This window comes from Corvus hawaiiensis, chromosome 9 (genome assembly GCF_020740725.1).
Source record: "Corvus hawaiiensis isolate bCorHaw1 chromosome 9, bCorHaw1.pri.cur, whole genome shotgun sequence".
Lineage (NCBI taxonomy): Eukaryota > Metazoa > Chordata > Aves > Passeriformes > Corvidae > Corvus > Corvus hawaiiensis.
The window spans coordinates 7,512,385-7,530,225 of NC_063221.1; the positions used below are offsets into that span (position 1 = coordinate 7,512,385).

The following is a 17,841-nucleotide window of genomic DNA, read 5'->3' on the forward strand; positions in this document are numbered from 1 at the left end:
CACATTTAACCAAGAAACTCAGTGTGACTTTCATTTATTGTCAGCAGTTTTTCAGGGCAGGGATGAGTTCTGGAACAATCTCCTACACCACTCTTCGCCTCCAGTGGCACGTCAGCACCATCACACCATCACCCTGTCCTCTCTCCGGGAGCAGTGGCAGCACCACAGCTGGGCATATTGCTCAAGTGCAGGCTCACCCCTGCAGCTTTTGGCACAGACTGGGAAGGAGCATCCATGGCAAGAGCTCAGGCCTCATGGGATCTAATGGCTGTGCAGCAAGTGCCTGCTTTGTGGCAAAAGCAGCGCTGAGGTACTTTATCCATTGTACTGGGGAAGCAGCAACTCCTGGCACAGGATCCAACACACCATAAATCGCCTTGGTCTCCTTCAGAACTGTTACCAGTTTGTATCATCTTCCCAGTTCAACTCCTCTTCTTCACCCCAGCCTGTAGCTTCAGCCTAGAATCACATAAAATTATCAACATTAAGGCATGTGGAATGTACTTGTGTGCTTAGCACAGCCCCAGGAGTCAGGCAGGAGCCTATGTGGCTTGTGATGGCAGAGCATTCATCCGCAATGCCAAAAGCCCAAAATTTAAGTGTCAGTATTTGCAGCTTATGGTCTTAAAGAACTTTGAACTACAAGAGGAATCACGTTAAAGACAAAAGCAGACTTAGGGAGTCTTTTCTTTTTACTGCTTGTATCAAACCCACTTTGCATTAAAAAAGAATAAAAATAAATTAGACTATTTCTTTCCCCCTAGGAAAGAGCTGTTTTCCTGCTGTATTCTAACACTGTAAGTTTGATCTCCCCCTCCCACTGACACAGTAGTGACTGCATTCCCCCCAAAATGGGGTTGGGGTCATGACAGTGCTTCTGTCACAGGACACCATGCCGTTTTCAAATGTCATAAACAACTTCAGTTTACAGCCCAGGCTCCTCTCCCTATACTCCCTGCTATTCATGGGGTAGCTCTCCTGAGGCTGAATGAGCAAAACAACTTGAAGTCAACACCTATTCACTAAGTGAGTTACGTGCTCAAGTGCGAATGCTGCCTCCCCTCCTAGGAAACAGCAATGGTCTTTGGCGTCTCTGTGGTTGGGCTACAGGGATTTATCTACTTAGAAAAACCCCAGTTTTGTAACCCCCCCCCTGTATCTCTGAAATAGAGAAATGTTTCAGCTATTCTTTCATGAAAACAACACACCCAAAAAGCTTTACTCTGTAATCCAGAAGTTCTGGTTTCCTGGACCTTAATTTACAATGGTATTAGGTTTTCCTAGAAGAGCCAGGAAAAACACTTCAGTCCTGAGCATTCTCTGGACCTGAAAGCCCCTTCTGTTTGAGAATGGGACCATGTCTGTTCAGCAGCCAGGATCCAGCCTTGTTTTACCTGTCTGACAAACCAAGATTCCCCTTAACAAAGCACAGGATTGCTGCATCCAGGATACAGCAGCACAGAGTAAAAGCTGGAGCTAAAACTCCTTAGTACTTCTAGTAGTGTACAAGTTGAGTCCATTCCCTCACTGTTTCCTAACAGAGCTCTCTTTGCTGTATCAAGTGCCCACTGAATTACCTGGTGCCTGCTAAGATGCGTCACTCAGAGCTCAGCACCTTTTATTCACAGGTGAAAGATGCGTCTGTGCTGCTGCTCCCTCCTCAGGTACCCATGCTCTGACTGAGGGGCCAGCTGTGCTACAGTGCTGTGTGTGCTGCTGTGTGCTGTGGAGCCTCTCAGGGCTACAGTCACCTACACCTCCCTACCTCGAGTCTCTCACCTCAATCACATCAGCTGCTGCAAATTTGGATGAAAACAGCACATTCTGGGAGGCACCTTCTCTGCTGGACACCCCACCCGAGTGAGTGGGAACAACTGCTTCTGTCCTTGCCTCAGGTAAAATCAAAAGAGCAGAAGAAGGTTTAATGTCTGGGATCATGTCAGCAAACCAGTCCAGCTCAGGGTCTTGCACTGGTTTCCTCTTCACTTTGATTGTGAATTCTTCTCCCAAGCCAGACTCTGATGAAGACTTCAACCTTTCCTGAAAGGTTTTTGGCAACACAGTTTCTCCCAGTTGTTCCTCGTGGTCCCACTTGTCATTGCTCCAGCTGTTCCCATGGCAAGACTTCGTGGGGGGACTCAGGCTTTTGAATTCTGTGCTCAGTTGATGGGTACTTGGCAGAGGCCTTGGCCTTTCAACTGCATCAGCGTGTGTCACAGTGAGGCAGTTTCCTGAGGACAATTTAGGACTGGGGCTCCTGGGCTCAAAGTCATCCCAAGGCTTCTCATCTACATCATGATCAGCAAAATAAGGTCCCGTGCTGCCCCGCAGCTCCTGGGGCTGAATTTGAATGTTCACAGTTTTCTCAGTGTCTGCCTCCTCTGGCTCACTCCAGTCTGGCCACTCCTCTGCTGGCTTTTCCGAGGTAGTCATAGAGCTCCTGCTGTTCCTCAATGTATTAATGCTTCCAGGAATTCCGTTCAGGGGGGGCTGAGCGCCTTGCTCACCTGTGGAAGACAAAAAGGTGTTACATACCTGTTTAAAGAGAGCAAGTGCAGGCAGAGATGGAGTTCTGTCTAAAACTTCTTGACATCACAGGGAACAACTGGCATGGAAACCAGCCAGTAATTGATTGGAAAGAAAGCTCCTCTTGGATTAGAAAGCAGGGACACCTTCCTGCTTGCAAAAGAGGGAATTTACCTCAGAGCCCTGGGGCAATACCTGTTGCGGTGACTCAGCCCACTGCGGGGCTGGGGCAGTGTGATGCCAATCAATCCCAGCCCATCCCCTGGATCGAGTTTCCCGAAGAGGCAGACTCAGAGGGTGGGTCGAGGGGCGGCTCAGAAGCCTAAGCTGCACCCCCCTGGGCGGTGCCCGGGTACAAGCCACCTCCCCCGGTTCGGGAAAATTCCCCGTTACTCGGTTGTTCACTGGTTCTCTTATGACTCCCGCCTCTCGGTTTACCCCAGTGGCTCTTGTTAAATTGCATCCTCCCCCTGGCTTGTAACTCATTGGTTGTTTTCCCCTTTTACCGCGGTTTTCAAATTGCCTATGAAACTGAGGACAAGCCTCGGGGAAGGATCCCGTCGTATTCCATCCCTTCTGAGCTTGTTCGGGTTGTGAAACTTCTAACAATAAACCTGTTAGGAGGCAGACCAGAACAGCCTCTCTCTTCCTTCGTCTCCGAGCTAACGTGAGCCGATCCCATCGGCTCCTGCTGTGTTCCCTCTGCAAAGCAGCCAGCTACCTAGCTCAGCCGGCAGCACTTTTCCTATGGCCGAAGTCGCTTTAACGACGCACAGAAGAACACAGTTGGACTCTCTCTGACCTGGGGCACGCCAGAGCTCATGCCTCGAGCACAAGAACTGCGTTAAATACCAGCTGATTGCTGATAAGCAACAGGTGAGTGGGAAAAGGCCATGGAAGGAAACAGAATCAGCTTTGACTGTCAGAATGAGCTGACATGTAAATCCAGAGTATCTGCTGAGCTGTGGGAGAGGTGAAAGCACAGCACAGAATCTGCTATAAGGAAACAACTTCAAGTCCAGGGACCCAGTCTGTGTATGTCAGCTTCCCAAATAGCTATTCCCTAGGATGTTAAGGATCACACTCCCCTTCCTTCACTGTTGCCTTCCTTGGTTCACTGAATCTTTCAGATCGGCACATGGGGGAAAATGCACATCTTTTCAAGCAACACTTCACTGGTAAACACTTGATTTCTGAAAGGAAGCACTAGGGTAGTTTTTACCTGTCTTTGAAGCCAGGGGATTGTCTTGTTGCATAGGAAGCTTCTTGACAGGTGCATTTGCAGAGCTGGGGAACAAGCTGGGACTGCTCTTCAGGGGCTGAGAGGTTTGGCTTCTCTGATTGCTCATGCCATGACTGGGGGAATCTGCCAGGATAAAGGAAAAGAAAGGACACAAGTCCACGAGGTGTGTTGTCAGTCTGAGCTGAACTGCCTGCAGCACTGGAATGTTCTTATTTGAACAATGCTGAGGCTTGGCACAGCAATCCAACAGCTGCACCTCCTGATCCATACATAACACAATGCTCCTTTGTTCCTGCTGCCTGCAGCTCCTGCCAGTACAAAGTTATGGCAACTGTACATGGTGAGTTTTTGCTGAGATGTTCTTTCAAGAAATACAAAATGAATAAATTGATTATGATCAGAGCAGATGCTTTAAAAATGCTGTTTGCCACCTGGCTGGATCCAAAATCCCAATTGCATCACAAAATCCCCTGGTACCTGCCTTATACAGAAGTACTGCACTTGCTCACAACAATTCCAAGCATAAGCAAACTCATGACACTACACCAACCCCCTCCCATACCTGGGCATGGGCACAGCAGCTTCCTGGAATGGGAGTCTGCTCTGAAGGCTGACTGACAGCTACCCTTATATCCCAGCCTGAGGTGAGGTGGGTGGTGGGCAGTCAAGGCCGTGTGTTGGAGCTGCCTAAGGCAGGCGTATTTCCCTGGCCCAACCAGCTTGGCAAGCACCTGGTTGCAGTTCATTTTTGGGAGCTGCAGGGTGTGATCAGCACTGGTTATGGTCTGCCAGCACCAGCCTCAGCTGTGTGGTACCCAGTTGCTACCACTTCAAGATTAGCACAGTTTGGGTCAATGCTGCATCTGCTTCCACAGGGCTCATCTGTATTCCCAGCCAGCTGTGCCTGCTTAGTCTAGGGATCATCAGTGCCCTCAGACACATGGCCCACTGGAAAGGACTGCACAGAACACACAGAACCCACCCCCTCCCCCAGCACCCTTCATAAAGGGCACATCCTTTGAGGGGCTTGAGCAAACAGCTTGTTAAACCTCGTGCTCAGCCTCTTGTGTTGCTTTTTGCAGGTCATCACTCACTGTTGAGGACAAAGGTGGGGTTTTTGTTGTTCATCAATAGTTAAATCAGGCCTAATTTTAAGTGTATTCTGAAAAATAAACCTGGTTTCAGTCTGCAATCCAAAGTGGTTTACTTACTACAGTCTACTAAAATAAATAATGTAAAGAAACTAATGCAATGAGACATCCACTGATTTTAATGAAGTGTGGTAGCTGCTGGTACACACATAAACAGGAAGCAAACACTTAAACTGATCTCTGTCATGTATTTCATTTGGTATCTGTTTGTCTAATGTTGCACAAATGCTGACTTTTCCCTTGTTACAAATATTCTTAGTTTCAATATCCAGACAAGCTTTCCCTTAGTACACTTGGTTCCAAGTTATCTAGCAGGTGCAGGGGCTACTGTCTTCATTTGCATTAGCTGAAAAGCCTCCAGAGAGCTGATAAAATAGGGAAGTTTGTATTCCTTTTCCAATCTATGAATAGAAATTGGGGGAAGAAGGTGAGATTTACTATTTTTAAAAACAGGAAGGACAGAGGAAATATTAAATAATTGCCTATATAAGTCCTTTAGAAAGGTAATATAGTTTTTCCACCAAACACACACACTCTATCTCCTTTACTTATAGGGATTCTTAAAGGAAGAAGAGGTTTCACTTTTCCCCCATATATTTCCTATATTTAAAATACTTTTATATAGCTCTTCTTCTGATATAAATTCTGTATCTGCAAATAGCACCTAACTTAAAATCCAAGTTTGGCTGCAAATTAGCTTTTTTTTCCATTAACCTGTCACCGGCAACAGATTAAGAAATCCAAGAAATTCTGCCTACACTTCTTGGACAGAGCATGCAAGCATCCCAAGAATATTCTGACTGTATCTTTTACCTTCTGGGGAGAGATCAGCAGTTTTCATGAAACTTGGTGCAGAGCTTTTGAAAATCTTTGATCTTTCTCCACCTACAACCACTTCAGGCCCAAGCAGGGAGACGAGGACGGCCAAGCTGTGCAGCGTTATCGCCACAATGGAGTCACTGGTGTCCCGCAGGCCCAGCAACACCTGCACCAACAACACACTGATGTTACCACAACAGAAAACTCTGCCTTTGCACTGCTTTCCTCTTTAAGTGTTAGCTTTGCAGCCCATTTCACTTCTAATCCCCTATAGCTCTCAGTAGAGACTGGATGGGATTCCATAAAATCAGCCTTCTACATTGTGCTACAAGCTAAAGAGGGTGGATTCTGTTGGCTGGATGGGTCTAGTGGAAGGTGTCCCTGCCCATGGCAGGGGGTTAGATTAGATGGTCCCTTAAAGTCCCTTCAAACCCAAACCGTTCTGTGATTCTGTGAAATCCCGTATTCCAGGATACACCACCCATTGGTCTGCTGTCCTTAACCTGTGGCAATATGATGTTCTTCAGCTCCTCCTGAGAGAACAGCTCTGCGTAGGCATGGATGTGAGACAGCAGCACCATCCGCACATGCTCCTCATGCACCTCAAACAGCTTCAGCAGCACTGGGATCACGTGGGCCTGGAACAGGGCTGGCGACAGCAGGCAGCTGGTCTGGCTCTCCCCACTTTGCTCTAGGGAACAGAGGTGAGAATGGGAAAAGGCTGCTTCAGCCATGAGAGACAGCTCACCCAGAAGCTACTGAGTGATGACACCAGGATCATTCCTAATTCTCCTCCCAGCATCAGCAGAGCAGTGCCAAGTACTGCAAAGGAGGAAGCACAGATAACTGTCCTTCCCAGTTCTGTATGTTACAGTATTTGTTCTGCTTAGAGAAACACCACCATTCCCTTGATTCAATGAAACAACTGCTCTGAATTCATTCCAAACTTGTCTGTAATAATTGTGATGAGGAAGTATTTAAAGGTCACCTTTCTTTGGGCCCAGCAGATGAGGAAGAAAACTCTTGACAGCTACAGGTTCTGCAAACACGAGCTGATTGAGTAGGAGAGGTACCAGCCGTGATGCTATCAGCTCCTCTGACAAGCCAGCCACCCTGTCCAGCAGAAATCTGCATTCCAGGAGACAGCAGTTAGTATCAAGGCAGCCTTCCATGCATTTATGCCTGTTTCCCTCAATATCATTTCCCCTTTTTGTGTCTGACTCATCCAGAGACAGTGCTCCACTGCAGCCTCTCCCTCTGCACTCTGACCTACACAGAGAAGCCTCTGCTCCTGCCTGAGGCAAAGAGGAGGAGGCACAAACCAGGAGCCAGAGCCACATCCTGTAAAACCCCACACCTGGATCATGGGCTGTCACAAGCACATCCAGCTGGCACAGGAAGCTGCTGGGGCATCAAACTGCCTCAAAGCTGGCATCTCCCATGAAGAGCTATAGTCAAAACTGCAGCAGAGTTTTCCTCTCACTGCATACCCTGGAGCATTGCAAGAATTTTCCTGTTGCTTTGGAAAAGGCTGTTCTACCTGCCACACAAAGGAAGTTTCCCTTGCACAGAGGGAATCCCATTTTGAAACCACTTCCATCTAATTTGGCCAACAGAGTACTGACTGAGTTTATCAGAGTTCAATTTTGTGCAACTGCTCTTGTCTGTCAGATTTTCATTTTTAAAATATCAATTAACAGTTACTGCTTTTTCTCTAGGCTTGGAGGAGCCCAGGAGAATGGTGCACATGCTGTGAAGGCCCCTCTGCCTGATAAAAGGGCAACACTCCCCTGTCTTTAAGCGAAGTGTTCATTCCCTCCCTCAGTAAACACTGCTGATACAGAGATAGTGAGAACCACTCTGAATGTTCCTGCTAAGGATCCCCGTTCTCCTCTTACTTCCTCCACTTGAACCTCAAATTAATGAAAAATAACTGATGGTGACCACAGAAGTATAAAACAGGCAGGAAAACAGGTCTGTGAGAACACCAAGGCTCTTTTATATGGAAAAAGAAAAAAACTCTGCTTCTCCCCTTTTCAGGCCTATATAATGCCATGATTACACAGAAGATTCCCTGACAGAAAAATTACTGGGGTCCACAACAGTGAGATTTACTGCAAGATGTTCCACTACTGCAGCCAAGACATCCATTACAGGCAACAGCTTTACTCTTGGCACTGCATGATTAATTCACCCAACAAGTCTTACTGCAAACTCTCTCATTGGCAGCTGCATCACTCTGGAGGCTGGGGAGCATCAGGATGATGCAGAGCCCAGCAGGGACTGCTCCTCCCAAACACCAAACCATTCACAAGGAAGTGGGAAACAAGGAGATGGAGAGTTTCCTCTTTGATAGGATCGTTACTTCGGCTGGAGCACCCAAGGTATTACAGAGTAAATAATGTGCCAAAGCCATCAAAATCTGCCACCTCAGGAAGTACCTCTGGCCATGAGCCTTCCCAGGTCCCCCCACAATCCATTTGGAAGAAGTATGTCTGAAATAAGAAGCTTCCACATTACAGTTCCTTCACTTACTTGAAAAATTCAGTTTTCTCCTCCTCAGACTTTAGTGTTAAGGTCTTCAGAAAATTCACAACTTCCAGAAAATCATTCCTAAGCACAAAAACAAAAGCTGTCAAGTGTAATCCTTACTGATGCTTAAACCACCCACAGTGAAGAGACTGCAAACCCCCACCATTCCTTCAGCAGAGAGAATGAGACAGAGGGACCCAAGTCAAATGCTGGTGGATCAAGAGTGCCAGCAAGGAGGTGACACCTGAAAGCTGCTGCTCAGCACCTCATTGGGAAGGCTGGTAACACTTCCTTAATTTAAGGAGCCTCTTTGTCAAAGATCCCTGCAAAGGGTAGGGATTAAATCTGCATTCCCATCTCACCTTCACAAAACTAATGCTTTGCAAGACAGAAATAAGCAGTATCAAGACCAAGAGAGGCCTGATATTCCTGTCCTTACCTGAAGAACTCATGAGACAATAAGCTGGACAGTGGTGGACGACACTTTGGGTCTGGATTCAGCAGTGCACAGTGCAAGGTTTGCTGAAAGCTGGAGAGAATATCTGCTGAAACTGAAATCCAAAGCACCTACAGTTAGATTTCTCTCTCCACACTGAACAAGATATGTTCAGGAGTCCTCCACCCTCCCCAAAATTTATTTTTAGCTCTAATGGATAGCAAAAGTGCAAAAGGAAGGGAAAAATAGCATTTCCATTTCTCTTCCTAAGCTGCTTGGTTACTGAGCCTTCAAGGAATGCTACTGTCCTCCCAAGAATCTTCCTGCTGCCTTTGCTGCAAGTTGCAGCCCCAGCTCAGCTGTGGCACTCAAGACCCACGTGCCACATCCATAACCCTTGGTGAGGCAGGACCAAAGCAGTTTTGGGAGTGCTCGTGTCACACAGGCTGGTGACCTCCAGCCACATCTGACCACGTCCAAATGCAGGAAAAGGGGAATACAGGAGAAGCCAAGGTTTGCAAACAAAGACCAACACTAGCCACTGAACCCACAACAATCCTGCCAGCTGCAACAAAAGGTGAAATGTTCAACCACTGTGCCAGTTTGGCCAAATTTAGAAATATATCCTCTGAGAGAAGGCAGGTCACCACCCCTCCCCCACCAGGTTCGGGAAAAAATAAATTTTCCTCAAAGGAAAGTGAAAGAGATAAAAGCTATTTATTTAACAAACACATGGGAAAAGGAAAATAATGCTAAATAATAAATCTCTTGCTGTGGAGAAAAACCTGGGAAAGTGTTAGAGTCCTCCCTTTGGTCTCCTCGGAGCTGGGGCTTGGCCCAGGGCCAGGCCCTCTGTGCCCGGTGGAAAATCCTCCCGATGTGCTCTGATATTGAAGCAGTCCAGTAGAAAAGGGAGAAAATCCGAAATTCCAGGGAAGGGAAAAAAGTTCAACTCTCAGTCTCTCTCCAGAGAAAAAGAAACTGAACAACTGGCCAGAAACTGACCCGGGAGCAGCAAGCCAGTGCTTCCTTGCTCCCCTGCCGCAGCTGGGCAAAAGTTGCTATCTCTGTGTGACCTTGAACAAGCTGCAAACTGCTTTGAAAAAGTTTTGCTCAGTTTTTCCTTCCCCCTCTCAGGCTCAGTTTAGAGGCACAGAAAGGCACAAAAATTAATTTCTGTGCATAGGGCAGCGATATGGGATACACATCATAAAGTCACCCCAAGACAACCACACAAGGAATGAACCACAGGGCCTGTCACAGGCAAAATGTCATTCTTACCCTGATCATTGAGAACTGTCAGGAGATTCTCAACTGTTGTCCCAAATGCATAGGCATCCCTCGCGTGCCCGTAGCTGCTGGGCAGGATTTTGAAGTCTGCAGACTGAAAATAAAACATAAAAAAACCCCAGAAAAGCAGGAGCTTATGAAATATTTGGTGTTTTCCATGAGTCTTTATTCCCGCCCCCCACCATATACACTCTCCAGTTCTTTTTATAGCATCAAAGCTCCACTGTGTACCCTACAAGTAGAGTATTATGCTAAAAAAACCTCCACTGGGGAATTTATAACCCAAAGGAGCAACTCTATGATGATGGAACAACTCCCTGATGAATGCAAGCAGTCAACAGCTTTCACCATTTCTATGGAAACAGGTGATACAAGCAACCCTGAGGATTCTCAATACATAGGAAGGTACTAACAGGTAGGAAAAAGGCTGTGGTGAGAGTTACACAACCATGGGACCACAGTGATCTGGGCAATCTCAGCAACTACCCTGTGATTTTTGCAAAATTTTGGTGATTTAGAAGCAACACAGTGTTTGAAAAGTAATATTACCTGTGCCCAACACCATTCCCAAACCAGGGATGGGACAGAGGAGGGACAAAAGGAACAGAGGAAACCTCAGATATTATCCAAGAGCCACTTCCATGCCATTTAGGCATGAGGAAATATAACGTGAATAAAAAAGTATTTCCTGACCATCACGTTTTTCTTTGCTGCCAGCAGGAAGCTCCTTGAGCACATGCTGTCACTCACCATCTCCTCGCAGGGGATGCACGACTGGTCTCGCACTGACTTCATGTGACAGAGGAACTGGAAGGACAAGAGGGGCCATGAGCTGCCTCGACCTCCCCTCAGTGCCAAGCAGCAGAGCAGGCTGTCCCCATGAGCCAGGGCTGGGGGGATGGCAGCAGCTTTGCCCCTGCCCCTTCCACTGGCACCCAGGGCAGGCTGAGCCTGCCACTGCAATGATTCTGCAGAGCAGGCAGCAGAAATCAGACCAGGAATTCTTTTTTCTGCTACCAAACAGTGAAGATGCCACAAGCTAAGGAGGCATTTAAATTATTTTTCTTAATGACTTATTTCAACCTGAATCCTGATTTTTTAAAAAATTTTGTATCAGTCCAGAAGGGCAAAGATTTCTCACTCTCCAGCCAGCAGTGTCCCTTAGAAAAGCAGCTGCGTTTGGGCTAATGGAGAATTAATTTGTGTAAACATCATAGTTTATAGTTATGGTGTCCTTAGAGCAAAGATTCAGGACAGACCTGGAAGTAAGCCAACACATTTAATAGCAAATCCAGCTAAGTGGAAGGACTTGGGCCTTCACATCCATAGATGGCCTGGTTCCACAAGCCAGGAATCCTCCCCTGGGCATCCAGGGTGCACTTGGCTTGGCTCTTACCTCTGGGGTGGCTTCACTGAAGTTACAGACTGTTTCCATTCCTCCCAGCTTCCAGTGCCCATCCTCACTCACAAACAGGGATGATAAACAGACATTGTTATGTGTCAGGTTTCCCTAAAACACAAAAACCCAAAAAAGGGTAACGGACTTGGGGGATATATGAAGATGTAAAATCTTAATCAGCACTAATTAGGTGCTGCAGGGGGCTGAGGGAAAGATGCCAAAAAGCACACAGTTCCTCTGGGATTTTGTAGGTGACCAGCAGGTGCCAGGCAGGAGGGCCAGGGTTTTAGAGCAGACAAAGCCCTAACTGTCATAGCCCTTGCAATGCAACTGTAAATCCAGGGGAGTTCTCCAACTGTGAACACAAAACCCCAGAGCTACAGTCTGAGCTAGGATTTACCTGCAGTGCTGGGCAAACACACAGTGCCCAGACAGGGCAGCGGTGACACCAATCTCTGGCATGGGGCAACAGCTGTAAACAAATGCCAAGGCCAAGCAATCCCATTTCCCTAAAGCAAGAAATACTGCAAGCAGATCCATGAAGTGAGAACTGCTTGCTGCCTTGTTTCCACAACACTTTCAATTACCCTTCCTCCTCCAAAGCAGCCAATTTTAGCAGTTTCAGACTACAAGAATGGTGGGGCACATGTCTGTCTTTTTGGGAGGAATAAGGAATGAGTCACCCAGACAAATTCAGGTACAATGCTCTCCTGTCACATTTCATCCGTCTCCCACCAGAGCCTGATGATGCCGCCAGGGGTACCTACCCTGTCATGGAGGAAGATGAGTGCCAGCAACACATCGTAGATCCCTGCACAGATTTCTGCAGCAGAGAGCATCTCCAGGACCATCTCCAAGGGCCTCACCCTCTCCGTAACCAGGTGGATCCCATTTGCTTCCACAGTACAGGAGAGGAAGCGCAGAAGGCAAGGGTGGCGCAAGGTTTTCAGGTGCTTCCAGAAACAAAGACATCTGTTAGACCTCATCTAAGGTATCTCTTCTGGCTGCAGAGCTTAAGTCCTGTCCCCTTAGCCATGTTTTCTCATGGAATTCAGACAGCCCATCCCTGCTCCTCACCAAGCACCTGGAAAACTTCCTCACTCATGGCAGAACTTTTTATAATACATTGAAACAGAATCATAGAGTGGTCTGGGTTGGAAGGATCTTAAAGATCACCTCATTCCACCCCTCTGCCATGACAGGGACACCTTCCACTATCCCAGGTTGCTCCAAGCCCTGTCCAACCCTGGCCTTGACAGTTCCAGGGATGGGGCAGCCCCAGCTTCTCTGTGCATCCTGTGTCAGGGCCTCACCCCCCTCAGAGAAGACTTTCTTCCCAATATCCAATCTAAACCTACTCTCTCTCAGTTTGAAGCCATTTCCCTTCGTCCTGTCACTACATGCTCTTTCTCTCCATCTGTCTTGCAGGCTCCCTGCTGGCACTGGATGGAGAAAATCTTACACAGAATAAAATTCTTATTTATAATAAATATGGTATTTTGGGTGGGATTCACCCAAAAAAGACCCCGACTTGCATCTGCAGGAAGAGGCAGCACCCTGCAAAGGCAGGCAGGCACTGCTATCTGAACATTGCTGCCCTCATCATGCAGCACACAGTGAACTCGGCAGCTGCCAACCCCCTTCTGCCCCGTGGCCAGGGTTGGCTTCCACCTTTTCTCCTGCCCTCACTCCCAAGGGTTTGACCCCTGTTAACTGATTCCCACCCTTCCAATAAAAGGAGGGACACTTGTGGCAAGTGTGTCCCAGGCACACTGCAGTACCTTGGCAGCTTTATTGACCTTATCCTCGTTCTCCCGCCTGTACACGAACACGGAGGCGAGTTTGCCATCCTGGAGCACGGCTGGGTAAATGGTGTGGCCGGTGGGCAGTGTGAACGGCGGCTCTTCCAGGGTGTAGCTCTTCAAAGCACTGTTCTCTGAGCCCATCCCTCGCACAGGTCCCCTCCTCACCACAAACAGGCTTTGGGTGAAGGAGGGCTTTCTTTGGACAGATTCAGTTCTGGCGGGTGCTGGCCAGTTCACCTTCAGAGCATTTTCTGCAAAGCATGAAACAGCCATGAAGAACCTTCTCCTGCCGGTATCCTCTCCTTGAGTTTAAGGACAAGAATAAAATCCCCAAAGTTTAACTTTGTAAAGGAAACCCAATGTCCACAAAAGGGCTTGGATCAACATGGGAGCAGCTCTCAGCTCTGGCGCTTGGACTGCACTGGCACCTGTGTCAGCATCACCACCGGCTCTGGCACAGTGCAGCATCCACAGCCAATCCCTGACCCGGCTACCAAGATGAGATCCACCAAGAGCAGGAACCACCAACACCCTCAGCCACATAGACACCCACTCCAGGGGTTTAATTGACATTAAGTTAGGAAGTGTGACTGCCACTCCACAAGGAGCCTCTGGCCTTCTTAAAAACACCATTCCTCAATTCTCCAAGCCAGAGAAGATTTCAGTGAAGGAAGAAGGATTACAGTGGATTTCAGGAGGTTACCTATAGCCAGGTACCCTCCTCCAGCAGCATGTTTTCCCCCTTGATTACCTTCTCTCCATGTGACAAATATTCCTTCTGCCTGCCAACCCTTCTTTCCTCCCACAGCCTGTCAGGAAGAGGCTGACAGAGATTTTTGTGCCTTTCCCTCACACACAAAACCAGTAAAACAAACACACTGATTGCAGAGGCTCTTTTGGAAAACACTGACCCAGCATATGCTCTGTCATCAGGCTTGTGATCACAGGCCATGGGCAAGACCTGAACCTGTCTGCACATGGAAGTCAGCAAACCTTAATCAGGAATCTGAAGGAGAGCAAACCCTCAGTTTTCAGGAAAAGTGGGGGAAAATTGCCCACCCCCAAGCATTCTTTTTTGCAACTCAAGAATTGCTTTATTGTGGTTGTTTCCAGCCATGACCTGAGGTTTCAGGAAGGCAACAACACAGGAGTCTCCCAGCTCCCCAGCAGAGCTGTTCCACCAAAGCTGCTGCTCTGGCCCCTCACCTGTGTCTCCAGTTAGGTCTCCCAGGAGCCCTGAGGTCAGAAGTGCTCGGGAGAGAGAGAGAGAGCTGGTCTGATATGGTTTCCTAGCTCCTTTAACCCCTCAGAGGGTACCAAGTGAGGGCACAACAACCCCTGCAGTCCAAAATCCAAAATGGGGGGGGGGGGGGGGGGGGGGGAAGAGGGGCTTTTAACTGAGCTTCTGTGTCCTCATCCACCTAAAATCTAAACTGAATTAACTACAGAACTTGCAGGTGGGAGGTCTGGGCTTTTTCTCATACTCTCACCTCTGGTGTCAGGCACGGATCTGCACCTTTTCAGCACTGATTCCTTTAATGGGACCTCTAGGAAATAAAGGGAAAGTTATGGAAGTCTAAACTGCAACTTCCCAGCACAACACAGAGGGGCTGACAGCCCTCTCCAGCTTCCCTGTAGGCCCTTCAGATGCTGGAAGGCTGCTCTGAGGTCTCCCTGCAACCTTCTCCAGGCAGAACAACCCCAACCCCATCAGCCATAGGGAAGGTGTTCCAGTCCCCTTATCAACTTCACAGCCTCCTCTGGACTTGTTCCATGTCCTTCTCATGCCGAATATTGTAACAGTCATTCTCATGCCTGTGCTCCACCTGAGTTCTGCTGTACAACAGCCAGCTGCAAACACACCTCTCCTCTCCAGGGATGTCCTCTCAGGAAGCGCCCGGCAGCTCTCAGTATCAAACACTGAGCACCTCCAAACAGACAAGGGACAAGAGCAGCCTGTGGAACCCCGAGCTTTTCAGCTTTTTTTATGGCTATTGAAACTCCAGCTGGCAAAAGCATCTGCAAAGGTCTATGCCCAGGTGTGGCTACAACCCTTCGATGAACTCTCCAGAGCTAAAATAAACCATTACTCACGCAACTATGAGTTAAGAGCATTAACCCTTTTGTATCTTATTTTCAACAAATTGTAAACATGAACGTCAGATGTAACACACAGCACACCTTGGGACAGAGAGGAGCCCAGCAGGGAAAGCCAGAGGGATTGGTAAGGACAATGTGGATTTGCTACCAGAACGAGGTGGAATTTCAAATTAGCTTCCTTGTGGAGTGAATAACAGCTGCATATTCACCTGAATATTCACCTGAAACACACGCCGAGCCCTGGCATTCCACAGCTCAGAGAGAGGCAGTTCCCCCTTTCCAGGCGCCCTGCCCGCCACCTCCCATGCCAGCAGAGCCTCCTGGAAGTGCTCTCAGAGGTGCTGGGGGCTTTGCTCCCAAAGGCAGAGGTTTCCCAACGCGACACCTTCAAGTGCCCAGCCGGCACCCTGCAGAAGCAGTCCCTCGCAGGCAGGTGGGAGATCAGCAGGCTCCGCGGGAAGGAAGCCCGGTTCAATCGCGCTCCCCCAACACCGGTCCAACCCTGGGCACCGGGGAGAGCACAGTTTTAACACACACAGGCTCCCCAGGAACACCGGGTAACGCCGGCTGCGGGAAGAGCACAGCCAGAGCCGCCACTGCGGGAGCTGCTCTTTGCCCAGGAGCTGCAGCCCCGCGCACACGCTGCCCGCGGGTCACACCCGGCCCGGGGGCGGCAGCGGTACCGCGTTCCCAGCGCGGCTGGCAGGGCCAGGGCCGCCCGTGCTCGCCCCGTCCACCGCCCCCCGCCCGTCAGACCCCAAGGCGGCCCCCGACAACACCTCCGGCCCTCCGCTCCGCCTGTCCCAGTCCCCCGCCCACCTGTCCCCGCCGGGCCGGGGGTGCCGGTGCCACTGAACCCCGCCGGCCGCTCCGTCTGTCTGTCTGTGTGTCTGTCTGTCCGTCCTTCCGCCCGCCCTCCCGGCCCGGCAGCGCCGCCCGCCTCGCGCGCCCCCTGCCGCCCGGCGGCCGCAGCGCCCTCACCCGCGCGGGGGCGCGGCCCGCGAAGCGGCGGCCGCCATTTTGGATGAGGGCGAGTCTGCCTCCAGGCACCCTTAGAAACAGGGAATCATGGAATCGTCAGGGTGGGAAGAGACCTTTAAGATCATCCAGTCCAACCATGCACCCAGCAATGCCACTGAAACCACTAAACCACATCACCCAGCGCCAGATCCAGACGCCTCTTGAGCACCTCCGGGGATGGTGACTCCAACACCTCCCTGGGCAACCCTGGCATTTCAATGCCTGACCACCCTGATGGTGAATTTTTTTTTTCTAATATCTAATCTGAATCTCCCCTGTCTCCGCTGGGCCATTGCCTCTCGTCCTCCCACTGCAGGCCCGGCAGAAGAGACCGACCCCACCTGGTTACAGCCTGCTGTCAGGTGGTTGCAGATAGCGATGAGGTCCCCCCCTAAGCCTCCTCCAGGCTGAACACCCCCAGCTACCTCAGCCACTCCTCACCAGACGTTTTCTAGACCCTTCACGAGCGTTGTTGTCCTTTGCTGAATACGCTCTTGCCCCTCAATGTCCTTTTTAAATGACATTTTCATGTGTCCTAGCCCTCCCCTGCTCAGGTCCGCCTGCACCCCGAGTGCCCCGGGCCGCGTCCGGGGCTGGTTCCCCGCCGAAGGGAGTCCGGTGCCAGCTCCCCGCCAGCTCGGGAGCGGGGCAGCAGGGTGCGAGCGAGGCAGGTGGTCCGACAATCCTGCGTGAGGGGATCCATTTAATGCCATTAAAACTAATTGCTCTCCGTGCTGCGGCGTAAAGTGACTCCGGGGAGAGATTTCACGTGAGTGTTTTGGACGGCGGAGCGAAGGTTGAAAGCAATGACTCCAGAGCGGTGGGAGGTCTGGGCTTTTCACACGCTATTTTCATATCGCCGGTGTTATTCCAGTTTCCTGCAGCGCCAGGACGTGAAGATGTGGTTTGCTCAGTCACTCTGAACAGCAGCACAGCCTAGCCCCATGGCCTCGTCTAGACGCAGATTTAATGGCCAGGGCAGAGTGTTTAACACAGGTGGTCTGAGCTGTGCAAGCGCCTTGGCTCTCTTTAGTAACTCAATTCCACGAGTTTAACCTGCACTGTTTTGTGCTGTCAAATCCAGCATGAACTGTGTAGAGTGTGCTCTTTTGCAATATGCTTTCCCCCCTCCATTTCTAGTGAAGCTTTCCAGTGCTTGGACAGCACAGATGATCCCAGACACAGGTCTGCTGGACAGTGGCTCATCAGCCAGAGTCCCGTCAGCACAGCTAAACCACAGCTTCCTGGATAGCAAAAGGGATTCCCTCAGATCCACACCCAAACTCCAATCAGTTGAGCCTCACCATCTGTTCAGGGGAGCAAGGAGAGAGGATTTCTCCTATGACTGTGCATGAGGAGGGCTGTAAGGTGGCACATCAGGGTTAACAGGGGGACGCAGTGCTAGGAGGAATCTGCTCGTCTGGCAGGATATGCTGGTAGATGGATGATCTGGGGCATCTTTAAAAAAGCAGAAATATTATGGGAGGAGCAGGGTGCAGGAAAGTAAAATGGGTCATAGG

General features: G+C 49.6%; 1 protein-coding gene across 4 annotated transcripts; it reads right to left on the reverse strand.

Moving 5' to 3' along the window:
• Positions 1-18: 18 nt before the first annotated feature.
• On the reverse strand, positions 19-16,219 carry SCYL3 (SCY1 like pseudokinase 3). 4 transcript variants are annotated; one of them, XM_048312357.1, is made up of 15 exons: positions 16,121-16,219; positions 15,523-15,803; positions 13,178-13,452; positions 12,164-12,349; positions 11,394-11,507; positions 10,691-10,804; positions 9,989-10,091; positions 8,711-8,822; positions 8,275-8,352; positions 6,728-6,867; positions 6,243-6,430; positions 5,734-5,905; positions 3,749-3,892; positions 1,780-2,507; positions 19-459 (listed from the first exon to the last, which is right to left on the reverse strand). In XM_048312357.1, the coding sequence occupies exons 3-15, from the start codon at positions 13,340-13,342 to the stop codon at positions 397-399; spliced, it is 2,307 nt and encodes a 768-aa protein (XP_048168314.1). In that variant the 5' UTR covers positions 13,343-13,452; positions 15,523-15,803; positions 16,121-16,219; the 3' UTR covers positions 19-396. The 4 variants fall into 4 exon arrangements, with proteins under 4 accessions (XP_048168314.1, XP_048168315.1, XP_048168316.1 ...); XM_048312358.1 differs by having other exon boundaries at positions 15,511-15,803; XM_048312359.1 differs by lacking the exon at positions 15,523-15,803 and having other exon boundaries at positions 10,748-10,804.
• Between the last annotated feature and the right edge of the window lie 1,622 nt (positions 16,220-17,841).

Bases quoted from the DNA above. Each gene is read 5' to 3' on its own strand.
- SCYL3 (XM_048312356.1), bottom strand. From the start codon at position 13,342: ATGGGCTCAGAGAACAGTGCTTTGAAGAGCTACACCCTGGAAGAGCCG. The intron at 11,508-12,163 runs GTAGGTACCCCT...TTTGTGTTTTAG, and splicing joins TCATCTTCCTCCATGACAGG to GGAAACCTGACACATAACAA. The intron at 8,823-9,988 runs GTAAGAATGACA...TTTGGATTTCAG, and splicing joins GACAGTTCTCAATGATCAGG to TTTCAGCAGATATTCTCTCC.